Source organism: Lupinus angustifolius, chromosome LG04 (genome assembly GCF_001865875.1).
Source record: "Lupinus angustifolius cultivar Tanjil chromosome LG04, LupAngTanjil_v1.0, whole genome shotgun sequence".
NCBI lineage: Eukaryota > Viridiplantae > Streptophyta > Magnoliopsida > Fabales > Fabaceae > Lupinus > Lupinus angustifolius.
This window is the reverse complement of record NC_032012.1, coordinates 21,788,260-21,809,000: the sequence shown is the minus strand read 5'-3', so window position 1 is coordinate 21,809,000 and position 20,741 is coordinate 21,788,260. Positions and strand designations below refer to the sequence as shown.

Here is a 20,741-nt window from a genome sequence, read left to right as displayed (position 1 = left end):
TTACATACGGCAAAAAATATGTATATTTAATGATTAGAAAAAAAATGTATATATGAGTTTCATATAATATTACTATATTATTTATAATTTATGTTTAATTATTATTGACTATTCAAAAAGATTAATATATATGAATAATAGATGATATACAGATATATTTTATACTTTTTTGTTATTACCTCAAAAAATTTCAATAAGAAATTAATTTATTTTAGGTTTGTGGTTACCTATTTTTTTATGATGCCAACTTTTTTACAGTAATTTAAATGGATAGAGTATGGTTGCTAAGTGGATTTTCCACCTCAAATAATATTTTTGGAAAATAATTTAGACTTAAATTTGATTAAATTGTGTTAAAATACATTAAAGTGCAGGAATAAAAAATAAAAATAATCTAAAAAATATAATTTCAATATTCTTAATACGTGAGATCATTTTTCAATGAACCTTACCTTTTTAAACAACATTCTAGATAGCTTGTTAATATTTATTGGAAAATTTCACCATAATTGGCCACTCTTATTTTTTATATTTACTTTTGGGTCAGCTTAATGAATGCTGAAATTGATTAAAAATATTCAGTAAGAGACTGTCTATCACAGAAATTCAACTTCAGTAGTTTTTAATGTATAGAATATGTCATTTTCAAGACAAAGTTTCATTTTTTTCTATCTTTATGCAATGCTCTTAAAGCAGATATTAACACTTCTTACTTTATTACACATTTAACATCAATAGAAAATAAATATAGTAAGTAATTACTTTTTTCTCACATACATACATATAATATATATATATATATATATAAATAAATAAAGAAAGAAACCATTTAATGGAAAAATGTACTTACTCAACCAAAAAAACATTTGAGTGAAATTTCTTTCTAAATTAAGAAAGTAGATTATATATACTTTATCCATCACTTTCTTATTTCAAGTCATGCACTCAATAATACCTTGAAACTTAAACCTATAAAAATTATTTAATACAATATTTTGTATTTATAAAAATCTTGAAATTATATAAATCATCCACACATTTTTAAAACATACACAAATTACCTTAATTACCTATATATATTACATTGAGTATTAATGTAAGAGAGATAAGTATAATTTCTAAAAAAAAAATAGTAATGAGTATAATTATATCAAACAAAGTATGATATAGTGCAAAGACAAATCCAAATAGTACGAGAGTTTATGTTAATTCCTTATAAACTACATCAATAAGGAAATAGTTAAATTACTGTTATACTATATTGTAATTAACTAAAATAATGAATAGACATCGACTCTGATGCTATTTGAACTCATCTTCACAATGTATTATATTTTGTTTGATTTAATTATACTCGTCTTCATTTTTTATTTAAGAAATTACATTTATCTCTCTTATATGAATAATCAGTATACTATATATATCTAACTAGGGGTATAGGTTTTAACAATGTTTAAGTGATTTGTAAAATTTCACTAAAACTTATGGGTGTCATTGTAATTTACTCTAAAAAGTAAAAGAATATGAGAATTAAATATTTTAACCTGAAATAATATCTGCTCCCTCATCTCACAATCACAATTAAAAGATTAGTTGTTCCATTTATGAAATTAACATATGTTTGGAGGGTAACCACAGGACAAAAATAATTAGCTAATTTGAGAGGTCAAAAAAATAGAAGGATGATTAGGACAAAAACGTCATTTAAATGTAAGGTTTCTCTTCTATTGTTTCCTCGTTTCTTCTCTGTACCAATGCAATAAGAGAGACATAGAAGGATCTGTTGTTGTGTTTGTTCTGTGGTGCCACTCACTCACTAGGGTTTTATGTTTATGTTAATCATCTCAACTCCCTAATTCAATTGCCATATTCTCTATTGCTGCATTTTTATCTGTGAGTTTTGCCTTTCCCCCACACTCCACCTTTTTTCTCCATTTTACTTTTCACAACAACCCTTTTAATAAAAATCAAAACTTTAATGTAAATGGTGCTTTTATTTCTTTAAATTCAGCATCCTAGTTGGGTGGGTATGCATTTTGTTACATAGACAACTGAGTTAATTGCAAGTTTTTCTTTTTATTTCTTCAAATCAGCAATTCTGTTTAGAATTTGATTCCTAAGGTAGTGAAGCTGTTAAATGCAAAGAAAATTGGTTTACTTTGTTTTATTTAAGTAAGGCTTTTGCTTGATTCATTGTAATGCACATTATTTAGCCTCTATCATATGTCATATATTTATTCCTCAATATATGTACTCACTGTGTAGGGGAACCTTACTTTAAGTTAAATGGATCTTATTTTTGTAAATAAATAGTGTCAAATGGTATAGTGTGTCTGTTTTTCTATGATGAGTTTCTAATGCTGTCTCTCCTGTTTATGGACTGTGTCTTTTGGACTTCTATTTATCATTATTGAACATAAATCTTATGATTTTATTTGTTAATTATTTTTCTTTCAAACTCATTTGGATGAGAAGGATTTCTTCACTGTGGTTCTGGAAATGTTGAATTTTAAACTAAGATGAGTAACACTGAATTATCAAGGATGAAGCAACCACTTGTTCCTTTGGCAACTCTGATTGGCCGCGACCTACGGAACTTAAAAATCGAAAAGCCTATTGTGAAGTATGGGCAAGCTGGTTTGGCAAGGAAAGGAGAAGATTACTTTCTAATCAAGACAGATTGCCAGAGGATTCCTGGGGATTCATCAACATTGTTTTCTGTCTTTGCGGTATTCTTTTTTATTCTTGGCTTGTATGTGCTGTTGTGTATTTATCTGTCTCGATTCACTTCCTTTAGTTTTTAGTGAAATGCCTTTGAAGAAAGAAATATTTGAATCACAAGATATGAGTATGTAGCCTAGGATAAGACTGAACTGGTAATTGGTTCTGCACACTGGAGAGATGAATACATGAGAATTGAAGTGTGTGGTTTCTTTTATATTTTCTCAGTGATCAAGTGGAGCGTCGTTTTATTCCCAAAATCGTTATGATTATCCATAAGGAATTCTTGATTGGCAGATCCTTGATGGGCATAATGGTATGTCTGCTGCTGTTTTTGCGAAGGAGAACATACTCAGCAATGTGACGAGTGCAATACCACAGGATATCAGCAGGGATGAGTGGCTTCAAGCTCTGCCTCGGGCTCTAGTGGTGGGTTTTGTGAAAACAGACATAGAGTTTCAGAAAAAAGGTACATGCAGGATTTTCTTTGATTCATTATTAGAGTTATCCCTGTACTCTTATGCTGATATTGTAGTTTCACCTGCAGGGGAAACTTCTGGAACGACAGCTACATTTGTTATCATTGACGGATGGACTGTTACCGTTGCATCTGTTGGTGATTCTCGTTGCATATTAGATACCCAGGGAGGTGTTGTTTCTCTCTTGACGGTTGATCATAGGTTGGAAGAAAATGTAGAAGAGAGGGAGCGCGTTACTGCCAGTGGTGGCGAAGTAGGAAGACTCAATGTATATGGAGCCAATGAGGCATGATATTAGTTTCTTCATGTTTTTTCCTTATCATATCAGTGCTTAAACTAACTTGTTTTGGTTCCTTATTGTGTCTATAGGTAGGGCCTCTTCGCTGCTGGCCTGGTGGATTGTGCCTTTCTAGATCAATTGGTGACACAGATGTGGGAGAGTATATTGTGCCAATACCACACGTTAAGCAAGTGAAGGTTAGCTGGTTTCATTCTTATGGTCTTGGTTTATTGAACGGTTTATCTGGATTTTATTTAGTTCTAAATTTCAATGTTTACAGTCATTTTTTGTCGGTTTCTCAGCTTTCAAATGCTGGCGGAAGGCTTATAATAGCATCTGATGGTATTTGGGATGCTTTATCTTCTGATGTGGCTGCCAAGTCATGCCGGGGTCTACCTGCTGAGCTTGCTGCAAAGCTAGTGGTTAAGGTAATGGTTAATTAGGCTAATATTTCTCTTTTTTCAGGAATTGATATCATGTTATCTTGTGTACTCAATGCTTTGTGCTTCATTTTTTACAGGAAGCTCTGAGGTCGAGAGGGCTGAAAGATGATACAACTTGCCTTGTTGTAGATATAATTCCTTCAGACTATCCCGTGTTACCAATAATTCCAAGAAAGAAGTATAATATGCTAATTTCTCTCTTCTTCAGAAAGAAATCTCAAAACTCTTCAAACAAGGCTTCTAATAAGCTTTCCGCAGTTGGTGCTGTGGAGGAGTTATTTGAAGAGGGTTCAGCAGTGCTTACGGAGAGGTAATTCTGAGGCTAAAACTGCTAAACTTATATTGCATGATGTGTTTTGATGTTTAATAGCTGCTTTGCTTCACCACTGACAAGTGAATGGGAATAAAATGGTTCTTTTCCCATTTGGGTGTATATGTAATTCTTATATTTTCTATTTCTTGAAACATAGGCTGGGTAAGGAATCTCCATTTAATATGAATTCTGGGATTTTCCGTTGTGCGGTTTGCCAAGTGGATCAACCTCCTGGTGATGGTTTAGCAGTGAACTCTGGACCTTATTTCCCTTCAGCATCTAAGTCATGGGAAGGTCCATTTCTCTGCACAAACTGTCGGAAGAAGAAAGACGCCATGGAAGGAAAAAGGCTTAGCATTCCCATTGTGGACAGCATAGTAATCTAGTAAGTATTCTAGTAACTTAGTAAATATTACCATAATTCTTCCCTGGTAGTGTGAACATGCTTGATTCTAAATTTGAGTGGTGATTGCCATACTTATATGTAAGAAATGGGGTTGAGATAGGTGTATTGGAGCTTGTTGTTGCAAGTTTATCATGTCTTGTGCTCAGCTATTGGACTGACTAACAGTGCAAACATGTTATATAGTAGTTAAGTTATAATAGTTTGGTGGCTAACGGTTTGTAACTAACACACTTTCATGGTTAACTCTCTATAATGAGTTATCTTTAATAGTACATTTCCAATTGCTTCTCTATCTTCAGTTTGTTGTCTTTGCTATACAACAGAATGCTTGATCACCTGAATTGCAGTAGCCTTTATTTTATCACCACTGTCCACTGAGCAGAAAGTATTGTTCTTAGTCAGATTGTTAATAAGAATATGAGCGAACTGTTTCAATTCGTATGTTGCTAATCATTGTAAAACTAAGTACATTATTCCTTGTTACATTGATCCATCCATTTTCCAATAAAACATTTCTCTTCCAGTTCCTTAACAACTTTCATAACCATTTCAATTAGTATTGTAAAATTGTAATAAGTACTGCTGGGGTTTTATTTCTCAAATGCGAGCAATAAATTGCTAAAATTAAGCATATCTATAAGCAATTGCAAAAGCAACTTGTGTACAAAAATAAGACGCTGTTATACTAAGAGCCTATTCCATACATTTATATTATATGCAGCCTTCTCACATAATTCTGAAAACAGCTCAGGCCTCCATGAGATTTCTAAAATTCAATATTTACTTCATAAGTTCAATGGGATTTTTAAAACTGAATGGAGAACCACTCAGTTCAGGACTGATTTGAGTACATTTTTTAATTATTAATAAAAGTTGCCCCTCGATCCTACACTCCCCAATATCAATCACTCAATGGGCATTAACAAAAGTATTGAATGACGAGCTTTGGAAGTTAACATCAACTATTCATAAATAAGCTAAGAATAGCAAGTAAATATATTTAGAATTATATACTTCTAAGGATTAATTAGTTGGTACCATTTATGTCCAAATTACAAGACATGTAATCTACACCAAAAATACGTTCGTATGCCTATCCCATACAAGAAAATGAATATGAGAAACTGAAAATCAAAATGTTAAAGCATGTATATGAAATAATAGTAAAACAAAGCATTCATTATGGTGTTCATTACATATGCTGCTGCTAAGGTTATTACATAAATGCTTCCATTAGACGAGTACAGGTTTCATTGTTCCAGATTTCTTCTAAAATAACCCTTCTCCTGCCAGAATGAATTGAATAGAGTCAGGAAAAATACCAATCAAAGTCACAAACTTTGATATAAAAGTAACTGTGTGTGCTGTTCACAGAACACTTCTGAAATAAACAACTTTAAAGCTTAAGAGTGTAGAAACCACTACTGAAACCATGTCAACAATTGCAACTATAGTTAGGAGTACTTACGCAACTCATCCAAGGAAGTTTGATCAACACTCTCTCCATTCTTTATGAGACGAAGCTTCCCTGAAGAGATAACATACAGAGCAGACAGATGTTACATACTATCAGTATGCAAAAAGTTTAAGAAAACAAATTGAATATTAAACAAACTAAGGGAATGTTATCTAAAAGACTGTTAACCCTAATATGATACATGAATGTAACATGAGATGTCCAGTTAAAAGAATAATGCATGGCTCACTGTCCTATTTTAAACACGACAAAATCTGCCTTTCCATGCACAAATTAGGTTCTAAAGCTGAAGTTCACCAAAAAATGTCGCAATGCATTTTTTCCACAAATAAAATATATGATGAGGGAAGTTACTGTACATGATGGTGTTGATTGCTGGGATGGAGAAAATTAATTGTAACTAAGCAGTTAGCCAATACACCTCAAATGGTACAGCATGTCCTTAGAGATAAAACTAAGCTTAAGGTTTAATAGAAAGGAGCAAATCACAACAACTTACTTATACGCAGACTAACATTGAGGATAGGAAGCAGGTCCTATTTGGGGTCAGGTTAAGCTTTGGATTATAGTCAATCACCCTTGACCCTTCCCAAAAAAGCACCTGACATCCTTTTATGAATTAAATACGCCCTTGTTTTGTTCAATGTTTCTCCTCTAATGATCACCGTAACATTTTGGAAACGTTAGGATTGATTCTAAATTAGTAACAAGTGATGGAATACCTTGCTAGAAGCAGCACACAGGCAAAAAATAACATCACATGCACCAATATAATGTCAAATATCCACATCCGACACCTTAAGTTTCTGCTAGCCTTTCACAGGAAACCTAATGAAGAATAAGAGAGAGAAATGCAGATAAGTTGGCATACCATCACGACGAATACATATCTCCGGAATGCTTTTAACGTCACCGTTGATACTATCATTATAAACTCTAGTCTCGATGTCGCCCTCAACGTAAACTGAAGAGCTGCATTCAAGTTTCAGGTATGAGTAGGCTTGAGTGTGAAAATATGAATAATTGATATTGGATTTAGTCTTGGTACAAATTTATACACAAAGTTAGACTATCTAATCCCTGAACTTAAGGGATTAGAATCAGCTATAATCATCTAAATACTGGTTTTATCTAACTATCTAAATAATATCTCAACAAGTAGGAAGATTTACACCGAAATTCCAATATTATCTTATATGAACATACTTTTTAAAAAGCTGTTGCACCGCATAGGCCCCCAGCACATCATTATGCACAGCAATCCGATGCCATTGTGCGGGTTTAGGCATATCCTTTGCTCCTACAAGTCTCTGGTCATACATCCCTCCTGTCCCAACTGTAAAGATAGTTACGTTCTTCCCATTCCTCAATATCTTTTGTACAGGGGCTTGGCCAACTTTTCCACAAATAATTGCCTGGTTCAAAGCACTACCATGTTTGTCAAATTATTTGTTAGGCAGGGAGAACAAGCAATTGTATTGTCAATTATTTTGAGCAAAGCAAGAATGCCAGAAGTAAAACCTGTTCTTTAAGTCTTCTGTTTAAAAGTCTCAAACACTGAAAATGCCTTTTTTATTGGCTACAGCAAAATCATTGTCTAGAATCAAATGTATTTGGGGTAGTTTGTTTAGGATTCTAAAAAAGTAGTTCTCCAAAAACGTTTGTGGCATTAATTTTCAGTGAGAATCTGAAAAACATTTTTCCCCCTTTAGTTTAAGAGTTTAAATAAAGTCCAACAAAAAACAAGCATGTAAATGTCTAAAAAACCAAAACAAACAGGTCCTTGTTCAATCTTGAAAAACTGCCGACTTTGGTAATAAAATGATAACTAAATTTCTCCTCAAAGTTCAAATCTCTCATTTCAATCCAAAAACCTTCACTCAGTTATAGCAGATCAAAGACATAACAGATATATTGAACTATTGGGCACCGAAATACAACCTGTCTCAGCATCAGATAAAATTTAAGGATAGATTTTCTACAATTACCAAATATAATTCCACCCCAAAATATGTCTATAAAAATTATGATAATAATCAAATAATACCTTGTGAACACCACGAAATCCCCAACCCTTCTTAGGATCGACACCCTGCAGTTGTAGCTCAGGCTTGCCACCAAGAAAATCATCAAATTCTTCATCCAGTGCTCCACTATTTGGCTTATCATCAGCACCATTACTTTCAAATAATGTTGAGTAGCATGAAGTTCCGCTTCTCATCACAGAAGCAGCTGAATTAAGGAAGAAAATGATAGTAATTGAAACAGGACAATTTACAGCAACTGTTCGACAAAATGCCCCTAAGAACAAACATGATCATTGGTGCATTGAGTACATAATTTCGGGAAAGTGTAACTTAAATCAGTCAGAACTAAACTCAGAATTCAAAACCATTGTTTCATCCAAACGAGTTAGTTTTTTGAGTTGATGAATGAAGCATTGGTGGGTCCATGACAATGAAACATAGTGTAGTGTGTGAATGAATGTGTTGTTATGAATACACATTTACTACACAGAAAGCCAAAGAGAGAGAGAGACTCACCATGGAAACAAGAGATTCGAAGGTGCTTCGAAATTCTCAACGCTACAGAATTCATTTTTAGCCAACAACAACAACCACCTTCACCTTAAACCTACACAAGAGAGGTTTAAAGTTTAAACGCTTCTCTGTCAATTGGAAACCAGAGTGGGCTTTATGTATAGATTCTGACCTCAAATTTGTTGGGCCTCTCATCTTGTTTTAGGTTACAATTCAATGGGACTCAATTTTTATATTTTATCAAAATGTTCATTTTACTTTTCATCCTCAACAATCCATTTTACTCCAAATTTCATTTCTTTTTTCTTTCCTCCATACCATTGTCTACCTCGTACTAAGTTCAAATTATAAACCCATCAAAGTTCATCTCATTTAAAGGTGTGTTGTGGTTTCCATTTCCAAACTTAACATATGTTATTTTCTTGTAAAGATTAAGAGTAGTACGAGGATATATTATTATTTTTAAATTATTCAGGTTAAAAATAATATCTCAAACTTCATAAGGAGCCTATCTTTCAACGTCAACATGTTGACTTAATCTTATATTTTATAAAGTAAACTCGTAAATTTGGTATTCTATGGCCCTATCATCAACTCTATATTAATAAATTGCAGAACCAATTGTTTATGGGGATCTAGCTTCTCTTACTTGAGTTTTGACAAATCATTTTGTTTACTATCTTTTTCATTTGACATGGCATGGCATGTTGAAACATTAAACAAGTTCTCCACGAAACAAACTCCATTTTTTCACTTTCCTCTATATGTAGGTTCCCACTTATTAACTCCCAAGTGCATGTTTGTTGAAATTGTTACCCACTTACCTCATATCCTGCTCCACTCCTAATAACAATAATCACCATCTCTTACTTTGTGGTAAAGAGAAGAAACTAATGATGTGAGCTAACCCAAAACACTTAAATCTTGAGGTATAGTTTTCATCGCTGAAAATTGAAGTCATATACCTAACTTCATTAGCGTGAAGGCCATGCACATTCATCCAAAATTAAGACCCCCTAGTCTTTAGTGGTCATAAAATGCAGAGAAATAAGTTTAAGAAACAGTTGAGTGCGAATGATCTATCTAGATGTTTATTACTAGGATATTTTTGCAATCAAAACATTATAATGAGCTCATCCATACTCGTCATGGATTTTTTGCATTTTGAGCTCGTGAACCTTCTTCTATTTTATTTTTTAATTTGCTTTCCAAATTTTATGATTAGGTTTCAGATAAGAAGATAAAATGCAAACTTGGTGATGTGGTGAGAATCTAGAAATATAAAAAATATACAATCTGGGAATGGAATTCTTATCCAATAATCAAATTGATTTCATCTACAATAATACAAGCAGAGAAAACAGACTCACATTGTTACAACAAACAACATTCCAATGACATATAAACAATACAACTTGAGTTTGAGTAGAATAAATTAAAATACACAAACAGCACATACATCTAAAAATGTCCAAGCTGACCTGATATTTATGAGGATCAAATTGGGGAATCAAGATCTAAATATCTAGGCTGATAAAATTACAGATGGAAAGAACTATGCTAGTATAATACAATGAATCTTATCTTTGGGACTGATCGGCCGTGTGGTTGCTTGTTGTAGATGACGATGTCGTCCTGTTCAATATTCCGTTGTCGATAGGTGGAGAATATCCCCACTTACCTTCTGATTCAGTGGGTTCTATCACTCTGACAGACCCATCTGTTAACCCAACAGCAAATTGGTTTGGCTCTAGTGGATGAGCTGCAACCACAAGAGGATAAACAGCTTGGCTTCTGCAATATACAAAATGGATCAAATATCAAGCTCCACCACAAAAATACTAAATATGACGGTCCAGTACATGAGGCTCTCACTTAGTGGGACTGAGGAGGGTAGATGTCAGAAAAGTTTTCAATGCACCAAAAGTTCAATATTTAATACATAATAAAGATTAAACTGGGTCCAGTCCACTGAGCTGAAACTTACCCACTTGAAGCTGCCGGTGGCAAGCATATTGATGGTGCAATACGACATCTTAGTCTCAAGCTATCGGCATCAAAAACCCCAACATTGGCATCACAAAATGTAGCATAAACTAACTGGCTGTTGCAGGAATATGTCGCATGTGATATGGGGGCAGACAGAGAATCTTGTGGAACCCACTGCAGCAAATGAATTCATGAGGATATCATAATTTTATTTTGACAGATCAGCACTAGAAGAAACTTCATACCTGCCGGATGCGATCCATCTTAGAGGCATCATATATTGCCAACTGAGTCTCATGGACTACCAATAAGCGAAGTTGGTCTGAATGGAACTGTACTCGTGTATCACCAACAGGTGGTTTTCCTGCAGGGAGTTGTATAGGAATTGCTTTTCTTTTCTCCCATGTATCAATGCTCCAGACACAAAGCTGTACAACATGACATGAAGTTCTTTAAATAAAAAAAGGTGAAAACATCGATCACAACAATTGGTAATATTACCTAATAAGGAAAACAACGCAATTGATAAGAGCAGTAGAGGCACATATGAATAAAACATGTGCATGCACTTCAACTCTAGCACCCAAAGTTGCAGGGGCATTGGGCAAAACGAAAACAAAGGGAAGATGACAAATTTATTAAGTGCAGCAAGCCAACAACGAACTAGCACGATAGTGCATCTGCTCATCATTTACAAACTCTTCACGCCCTTTTAGCTAATTACCACAAATCCTTGTTCAATAGGCATACAGAAAATATAAACAAAAAACAAAGGCAGTGATACAGACATCATACTAGAGGAGTTAAACTAGATAAACTGATAAAAAAAACCAAGTGGGCAAAAGAGTTAATTAACAGAACAGAAAAACATCGAGTCTGAGCAAAAATAAAATAAAGAGTGCGTATAAAATTAGATAACACGCTATAAGTATTAGCACCTACCAACAAAATAATACCAATGATGTGAATTTTTATTTAATAATCATACTAGCACAAGATCTACAAGAAAGGCTATTTTGTTATATCTTAACACTGGGAACCAGATCTTACATAACAAGGAACCATTACAAATAAATAGAAAATAAGATAACCAACAACAAAATCTCCAAATCGAATTATTAGTCAGACTGGTATACATGGTTTACCAGCCATTTTGAATCTTAAAAAGAAGGAAACAGTTTAAAGACTTACTTGAGCATCAGCACCAGATGAAACCAGGATGTTAAGATGTGTTGAAAAGGCTAAACCAGTAATACGCTTCTGATGGCCCTTCAATTTTGATTTTACCTAGCATATACCCCCAAATGGAAATAAATATGGTCGTGTGAGATCATTTGGGAATAAATCAGGTAACCACAAAATGAGGAAATAAACTGTCACAGATAGTAATCACCTCATCCACTCTGACATTGTAAATGTGAATGGTCGAATCTTCCATCCCGATGGCTATAATGTTGTTATCCTTGGGGTGGAAGGCTAGGAAGGTAGATGCAGGAGGTGGTGGCATGAATGTTGTCATTACCTGTAAAAAAGTATATTAAAATTACAAGTATTCAGTATACTTAACAACTGAATGGAATATAACAGGTTTGTATATCATGAGTCAGGACACACCTTGAATGTCATCATGTTAAATAGTGAAACCTTTCCACCACAGGCAGACATAACATATGAGTCATTCTTTGAGAGTGCAATACAAGGAACTGCTTCTTCAAGGTTCACACCTGAGATATCATTTGTCATAAGAAGACCATTGTTGGGTTGCCAATGTTGTGGAACAACACTGGCCGTGGCCTGTAATCACATAAATATCAGTATCCCGTTCACTACTGAAACGGATAAGGAAATATATAAAGTAATTTTTTAGTTAACACTACCTTCCCAGTGGGATTCTGCTCACTGCGAGCCCACTTCCACAATTTCTGAATACCATTTGAACCAAGTGCCAAAATACCAACACCAGAATTCGTATACAAAAGTCGAACAACCTATGCACAAATCAGAGCATTGAAGCAATGCACAAAACATAAATTTTGCAATAGAATATGGCATATCAACAATCATCAACCTTGATGGAAGAATCTGTGCTGTCAGGCATGGTAACTAATCGACATTGGACAGGATCCAGAATTTCAGACAGCTGCCATGGTTTAGTTCTATCTATTGCATCTTCCACGGTTCTTGGTTTCTCTACACTTCGACTCGAGGGATCAACCCCATTCTTGATTGAAAAATCCAAAACCAATTTAAGTGTTGCAAACAAGTATCAAGATGCACTAAATAATTTGTAAGTCAAAAGTAACACAAAGATAAAAATAACAAACAACGAAGTTTTTTGCACATAGGAATAAAAAAAATCAAATGATAATAAAGTAAAGCAAATTCAAGTACACATTCTGGATCTAATAGTAAGCCCAAATATGAAGGACATGTTCTCCATCAAGCAAAAACTAAGGTTATCCAAAAGGTGGTCCTCCATGCATGCAATGGCAAAGTTTACAGGAGTTAAGCATTCGATAAGAAAGAATAAGAGGACCACCAAACCATTATCACATGCTGGTGTGAATGTGTGTGTAGATAAATGAAATGTCTATCAATGACATTTTTCTAACATCATAGCCATGTTAATTTAGTTCACAGGGTCAGGTTCATACAAGAATTGGAGAAGGCCTGACAGGGGAGCTTCTTTCCACTTTACAGTTGATAGGGCTAACTGTAGAAGAGCCAGATACCTAGATAACATAAAAAGTGGACAGTACACCAACATATCCTGATCAAAACATCAGGAACGTAAGCAAAACGTTAAAGAACTATATCTCTACCTTGATTGCAGGGGATTCAATGGGTGGCCTCAATGCTTCAAATGTATGAGTTTCAACTGTTCTTAAGGATCTAAGACCAGTAGCATTGGCAAGTATCTTGAATCCGTTATCCACAGTAGTAACAGCAAGAATATTTCCTTCCTTATTGAATCTCAAGCGTGGAAGGCCCTGAGTAGATTCATACAATCATGTAAGGCATGTTTTATATAGTGGAGTTATATTCCAGAAGACTTAAAACAGTTAACCATAAAAGACCGACCTGTAATCCACCATCCGCATCAGTACTTGTTAGAAGATTAATATTGTCCATGTCCCAAAACTTTATTTGACCATCTTCCCCTGCAGCCAAAAAGCGATTTTGAGTTGTGTCAAACTGCACAACACCTGTAGATTTCTTTCTGAATCCATTGTACGTTCTCCTAATGGCTCCTTCACTCTCATTCCATTCAACAAGGAAAGACTCTCCATCCTTACTCGTCCCACAAGAAAACAATCTGGAGAAAGGCAGGACAAATTCATTTAAAGACATTATAAGACATTTCCATATAATGTATATCAGTATCCCTTGAATATTAAATTTAAAAGACAGCTATTCGCACCCAAATCAAACTTACCTACTTCCATCAGCACTGTAAAGCATTGTAGTACACCAGTGACCTGGAGCATCATAGTCAACCCTAGAACCCATGCTATCGTATAACCAGGCCTTTATTTTCCCATCAATGGCGGTTGAAAATATGAACTACAAAGTTACAGTAACAACCTTTAATGTCTGTGTATATACATAGAGAATGCAAGAAGTTTTTTTTGTAAGTATAATGCACAAATAAGTTTTTTCTATGACGGATAAATAAGTTTTCTATGACGGATAAATAAGTTTTTTTTTGTAAGTATAATGCACAAATAACTATGATAGAGTATAGACCTATTGAATTATAGGCTTATAGCAGGTGTAGTACTTCATAAAACCTTCAAAAAATGAACAATGAAGGTTACAGTTACCTTAAGAGCGATATCTACTCCATACCTGAATGTTCTCTTTGTGATGAGGACAGATAGAATATACAGGTGCCTCATGCCCCTCGAAGTGAAATAGCCTTCGTCCATTTAAATCCCACACCTATTAAGAGTTTCTTCTTCAGAAAAATATGTAATTTTTGCAAAATCCAAAATTGCAATGTGTAAATTTTGTCCACCTTTATCCACTTATCATCCCCACAAGTCACAATACACAGCTGTTTATTTGGATGAGCAAATGCCAAATCATTCACACCACCAATATGGGCATCAACCTGTATCAGCAAGTAAAAGTAAATCAAAAAGCAATAAGAACTTGGGCTACTTATGATGAGAAGAATCTCACCTCTATACGCTGGGCTAGATCATTTGATCCAGTATAGGCATATAAGTGAATCAAATGTTTAGTAAAAGCAACACCTACAGCAAAGTAACCAATTAGATATTGATCCAACAGTTTCCACAGGGTTTAAGAAATAGACAGTCACATACATACCCACAAAATTCCCATCAGGGCTCCAAGTGACACGGCTGACAGAAATAGGTGCATCTTTAACCACAACTGCCTGCAAAATCCTCAACAATAAATTCCAAAGATTTTAAATCCTCAAGAACCAAGACTAATGGCCCAGCATAATAATATAGTGGCTCTGGTAACTTAAAGTAGACTTGTTTTCTTGTTTCAGACTGACAGTGAGGGCACCGTAAAATAAGAAATATTGCAGAGTAAAAAACCTGAAATGGCAATGAGCATGACTGCATATCCCATATCTTGAATGGCTTTGAAACCAACTTTTCTCGCAAACTGAGATCCCAGAGGGTGATTTCACCATTATTAGAACCAACTGCTCAATGGAAACTTATACTATTAGGAAAAACAACTTTTAAGTCATATTTTTGTTGGTATTTCAGTAACTACGATATTATACATTACAGAATTATGATAAACAATACCAAGAAGTAAGGTGTGGTGAGAAGGATGAAAATCCATGCTCGTTACAGAGGATCCTTGATGCAAAGTCATTGCCACTGTTCTTGGGAGATCATCTAGCGACCAAGAAGCTTGTCGAGCTGAAGGATAGGAAACCTGAAATTATATAAATTAACCATGCTGACGTGAGACATCAATCTTTACAAAATCAGAGTAACAGATGATTCCTTGTCATTAAAAAATAAGCGAAGCACAGATAAATTGATCAGAACTATCAAAATTACCTCCTCAACAGAATGACCAGGCCGAAATCTTTTCATTAGCTGTTCATGATCAGCATTTTGATAATCAACCATCCCAGGAGTTGTTGGAGGAGTTCTAGGACGTTTCAAGATAGACACTGAAAAATAAAAAGGGTTGAGCAAGTGTTTAAGTCAAGACATGCAGTTATAAAATTGTTGAACAAATAAATACAATTTCAACTGCCAAGATGCTAGTGATAATATTTCGTTTAGAATTGAAGTTAAAAGAGTAAAAAACTAGGATGTGAATCATGCAACTTCTGAGAGTCACAGGCAAAAGTAGGGAAACCATTTATTGAAGTAAAAAGGATAATAGGATAACTGCTCTTCTAACCTTGATTTTGTGGGGCTGGTATGGTAGAGGCTGAGACAACAGCTGCTTGGACAGATGATGAAGCTGAGACATTGGCCATCCAACCAGCCAAAGCATTAGCATTAGCATTAGCCGGTGCAACAGCAGGTGGAAAGGGCTATATGAAATAAATAAAAAGAAAATATTGATTAATCAGAATGGTATAAATTATATTATTGATCAGTTACAAAATTCAAGATGCCATTGTATAAAATGCATGGTATCATACGCCATGAGATCCAACTCCAAGTGAAGTATAAGCAGTGGGCTTTGCAACTGCAGAAATCGGAAGATTGACAGGTGCAGGTGCCAAAGGTGGACCATTAGGAGGTGTACATGAATGATCTGTGAATAAAGTTTTTATATCTGGGTTTGGCCTTGGATTTTTGCAAAGCTGGTGCTGCCAGTTCAAACTGCATTATAAGGAATGCAGATAGGTTAACTGACTAAAAAGGGAAAAGGCAACACATCACAAGCAAAAAATCCAATCTGCAAGAATTAAAGAGAGTGTGGGAAAACTTCCAACTACTTTCATTTAGCAATTAAACCAATAATACATACGGAGTTTAGAAGCTCATGCAAAATTTGGAGATATACTAGTTATCCATTTCCAGAATTTAAAAGCCACGCGATTCACTTTTCATTTGCCACAGAGTGGCATCATTTCCAAGTGGCATATCAGTCAAAATGACAAAAAATAGCCCAAATACTACGCAGAAGTGAATCAACAAAGCAAGCAAAATTTAGAGAGAAAGAATCAGAACAAAGCTTTAACTTGCTTAATCATATACCTTTGATTGATTAAAGTGCGTAATCTTGATGACTTAAGAGTCGGGAAGATAAGCTTATCACGGAACAGAGGATTTGCCTCTATGAGCTTTTTTAGCTCTATCAACATAATGCTTCGAGCAGTTTTGGTGTCACCATACTTTGACAGCTGCTCATTCTCCCTGTCATATGAAACAGAATACCACTTAATTGTCACCCATACCACTTCAGCAGTCATAGTTTTGAATCAAGATTCACAAAGATTGAGATATGAATCCAGTGTAAAATCTCATTCACCCAACAGACAAGAGAAGGCACCAACAAACAATACATTAAATTATACTATATATTCAAGATGTTACCTGAAATTAGTAAGAGTTAACAGCTGGGTGATTTCTTTGTATAGTTCCTCATTGAAGGTGGAAAATACTTTTAAATCGCCCACTAATATCTCAACAGCCTTTGCCTTGTCTTGTCTAAGATTTTAAAAAAAACATCAAAGACAAAACAAGATGTGAAGTTCCATAATAAGTACAAATAGAAAAAATTCAAATAGGCACATAGTACTAAATACCGATCAAGTGCTTCCAGATATTTCTGCTTCCTTATTTCAAAGAATATTTTCATAGAGTATCTATTATCATCAACTTTGGTAAATCCTGATAAATACTTCTCAACTTCATCCCATTCACCAGCCTGCACTTTCTCCTCAAAGTACTTCACATTGAAGTAAAACCCCGACTCTTTCTCAAGCCTGCACGCATTAAGAAGCAATTAAAAGATTGAAATGAACAGTCATGACGATGCCAAATGACAATCAAAATTCCTCTTTTGCTTCTCAGAATATTCTCACACCTTTGGGTGTGAGACTATTCTTTTCCGACATGAAGGGATACATACAGTTAGGCCCCTCCCACAAGGGGTGTATCGACTATCAAGGGTTTGAAGCTTTGTCCTCCCCTGGGCTACTAGTTAGCTTCCCAATAACCCCTACCCATTTTGGGCCAAAATCAGGAAACCTTACATGAAGGAAGAGAAAGAGGCCTCAATTTATTTATCATCATTCCGATTCCAGTTCCCATATAACGACATTATATAACTAATGCTTTCTGGATTGAAGGAATGGGCAATTACCAGTAAAAGGTTTACGAGTTGAGAAATGCTATGAATCATCCGAAAAATCCTCATGCCCACTTACTTGGAGAAAGATAAAATGTTGAAGAAGTCAAGATTAACTAATCTAAAATGGATGATGCATGTCAGGTGTGTCAATTTTAAGTGGCTAGGAGGATGTGTAGGTGATATGACATTTATCTTACAAGTTTTACTTTCGAGTTCAAAGTACTTCAAACCATTCAAAACCAAGTGGAGTAACATATACTAATAAGTGTAACAATGGACGCAAGAACAAAGTACACTCTAGAAGTCCTGTTCAGTTGACAGAGCAATTGAATCCGGAAACAAAACTCAACTGTCAATATACAAGTCAAAATATATAATAATATACTGCAACCCCAAAACCTTAATTCATCTACTCACATCCAAATTGTAAATTAAAATAAAGAGAGGGAAAATGTAAAACATAAATTCAAAAACGTTGGTCCTCTCATTTCCAAACATTTTTCGGTACCCAGAACATAACTAAACCAGAAAACCATTACAAAATCAGATTAGCTCATTTCTAATTCACATCACCTCAAACAACACACACAGTGACATGCATAACAAACTTCAAGAGTAAAATACAAAGTAAAAACAGAGAAAAGGACAAAAGTATTTACTTATGCACCGACTCCTTGAACTTCTCCTCCTCCAGAAACTGAAGAATGAGAAACACCAACTCTCTGCTCAAAGAAGACATCTCCGAAGCTCAAATCCGAAACGACACCGTTTAATTTCCTTCTCTGAACACCGATCTTCAAAAGAATACAGCTCAGAACTCAAATTCGTACAACCAAAGACAAATCAAAAGTGATCCACACAAACTCAATCCAAATTCAAACTCATACCTCATAATCCTGAAGAGAAATTTTGATCTCGGAGTTCGAGAAATTCTAGGGTTTGAATTGAAACACTGCAAATAAGAAAAGAGAGAGAAAGAGAACTTGGTCTCGCTTTCATCGATGTGTTTCATTGTACAGAGAGGTCTTTCTTTTTCTACTTACACATCAGAGATAAGTACAATAAGCTATGTGATAAGTCCGACAGCATATCAAATGAGTTATCATTTCGTGAGTGATAAGAGAGACTCGTAAGAGTGTTGCGGATTCGAAACCACTAATTCAAATATGGTGAATATTCGTTACACACGTCCACTCCGACCCCATCCTTTTTGTGATGTCGCTTTGGAAAATCCAAAATTTAATTTCTTCACTCTACGTTTACGTTATGTGCTCTTGCTATATATATTCTCTTCCTTTCTCGCGAGATTGTCACGGGTTTGATTTTTATGAGGATGCAAGTTCACGCGTGAGGAGAGTTTCATTCTTCTCGTAGTCTGTTTATTTGTCAGTGTTTTAGATAAATTATTTCATAATTAATAATCTCAATGTAAATTTATATAGTATTTTTTAATTATATTTTTTATATCTTATCCTTTATTTCCCTTATTTTTAATATGAATTACATATTATTATTATAGTCTATACATCTTAAATTTTTATTTATTTAATGAATTTTTAAACTGAAAAATAACTTTAGAAAAAATATGTATACACTAATAATTTAAGAATTTTTACATTATTATTTTATTATCTACTATTAAAATTTAGTTATCATTAACTTTTAAATATAAATAATATATAAATCTTCCCGTACACTCATAACTTCAAACCAGTGTTAGAGATCTAGACCGGACTTGAAAACGGTTTTGGTTTGTAGTCTTAACTAAATAAAAGTTGGATTACTTTGAACTGAAAAAATTATGGTCCAATCATGTTAAACCTGATTAAACCGAAATAATTTGGGAAATAAATCGGGCGGTTTACTGAAAATTAAAAAAACATAACATTGCTTTAATCTTTTATTTTACTTCGGTCTAAAAAATATTGAGAGATGTTATTTTATTAAATTATACATATTTATTAATTATATAAAATTTTACATTTATATATAAATATATATTTATTAATGCATATAAAATAATTCAGTCCAACTAAACAGTTTAATCATTTAAACTGATTAATATCTTCTAATTTAACGTTCCACTCGGGTTGCCAACCATATACAACCCGAAATAACTAAAAAAAGTTACAGGAATGGACGGTGAAGAAAACTACATCAATATATTAAGATCTTGAACAATTAATTTAGTTTTTTTATCGCGAAATATCGTTGACAAATAACTCGTGTTGTATTGGTACCCAGAGGGTGTGTGATTTTGTCGTCACGCGCGCGCGTTTATGTGACCACTTTACACCGAATGCATTTTCTGATATATCTTAATATCATAAACATTTATACCTGATCATTAGTATATCATACATATTCATTTTTATTATTTTAATTTAAGAATAAATAATTATCTAATATGAATAATAAATAGTGCTATGATAATATGAAAATAGAATAAAGTATATGTTCGTGTCAGGAGATAACTTATCTCTTCCATGTACTAAAAATATAACATATAGACTATTTTATACAGTTTTTAAAAATATTTTTGTAGAAAATAATTAAATATAACACATGATTTTAAGGATTAAAATAGATAATTTATCTTGTTATACCAGGAAATATTTTATCCTCCTATAAAAATATATGTCACTTATTCATCTTTTTATGTACTCTCAATAGTCACCTACCCTTTCATAAATCCAATCAGACGTTGGGTGTCAATTTCTGAATATGATGGACCATTAACTAACAAACAATAATCGACATACTTTCAAGCTTTTACACT

At 34.0% G+C, this 20,741-nt stretch overlaps 3 protein-coding genes across 7 annotated transcripts; 1 reads left to right on the top strand and 2 right to left on the bottom strand.

The window, feature by feature from the left end:
- LOC109346212 (probable protein phosphatase 2C 5) lies at positions 2,177-4,916 on the top strand. Of its 2 annotated transcripts, none has more exons than XM_019585641.1 (7): positions 2,177-2,729; positions 3,019-3,190; positions 3,269-3,486; positions 3,570-3,677; positions 3,783-3,908; positions 4,001-4,233; positions 4,394-4,916. In XM_019585641.1, exons 1-7 carry the CDS (start codon positions 2,520-2,522, stop codon positions 4,620-4,622), a joined length of 1,296 nt encoding a protein of 431 aa, XP_019441186.1. In that variant the 5' UTR covers positions 2,177-2,519; the 3' UTR covers positions 4,623-4,916. The 2 variants fall into 2 exon arrangements, with proteins under 2 accessions (XP_019441186.1, XP_019441187.1); XM_019585642.1 differs by having other exon boundaries at positions 2,613-2,729; positions 2,950-3,190.
- LOC109346211 (single-stranded DNA-binding protein, mitochondrial) lies at positions 5,621-8,798 on the bottom strand. Of its 2 annotated transcripts, none has more exons than XM_019585639.1 (6): positions 8,663-8,798; positions 8,167-8,351; positions 7,326-7,534; positions 6,991-7,091; positions 6,111-6,170; positions 5,621-5,928 (listed from the first exon to the last, which is right to left on the bottom strand). In XM_019585639.1, exons 1-6 carry the CDS (start codon positions 8,715-8,717, stop codon positions 5,912-5,914), a joined length of 627 nt encoding a protein of 208 aa, XP_019441184.1. In that variant the 5' UTR covers positions 8,718-8,798; the 3' UTR covers positions 5,621-5,911. The 2 variants fall into 2 exon arrangements, with proteins under 2 accessions (XP_019441184.1, XP_019441185.1); XM_019585640.1 differs by having other exon boundaries at positions 7,326-7,547; positions 8,663-8,780.
- LOC109346210 (topless-related protein 3-like) lies at positions 10,010-19,044 on the bottom strand. 3 transcript variants are annotated; one of them, XM_019585636.1, is made up of 26 exons: positions 18,850-19,043; positions 18,622-18,756; positions 17,415-17,594; positions 17,203-17,316; positions 16,864-17,022; positions 16,302-16,485; positions 16,055-16,190; positions 15,703-15,818; positions 15,442-15,574; positions 15,223-15,332; positions 14,984-15,053; positions 14,834-14,907; positions 14,667-14,762; positions 14,498-14,590; positions 14,085-14,212; positions 13,730-13,964; positions 13,471-13,638; positions 13,303-13,380; positions 12,717-12,869; positions 12,526-12,636; positions 12,263-12,442; positions 12,042-12,170; positions 11,840-11,935; positions 10,894-11,076; positions 10,647-10,822; positions 10,010-10,453 (listed from the first exon to the last, which is right to left on the bottom strand). In XM_019585636.1, the coding sequence occupies exons 2-26, from the start codon at positions 18,699-18,701 to the stop codon at positions 10,240-10,242; spliced, it is 3,396 nt and encodes a 1,131-aa protein (XP_019441181.1). In that variant the 5' UTR covers positions 18,702-18,756; positions 18,850-19,043; the 3' UTR covers positions 10,010-10,239. The 3 variants fall into 3 exon arrangements, with proteins under 3 accessions (XP_019441181.1, XP_019441182.1, XP_019441183.1); XM_019585637.1 differs by having other exon boundaries at positions 18,622-18,716; XM_019585638.1 differs by lacking the exon at positions 13,303-13,380 and having other exon boundaries at positions 18,850-19,044.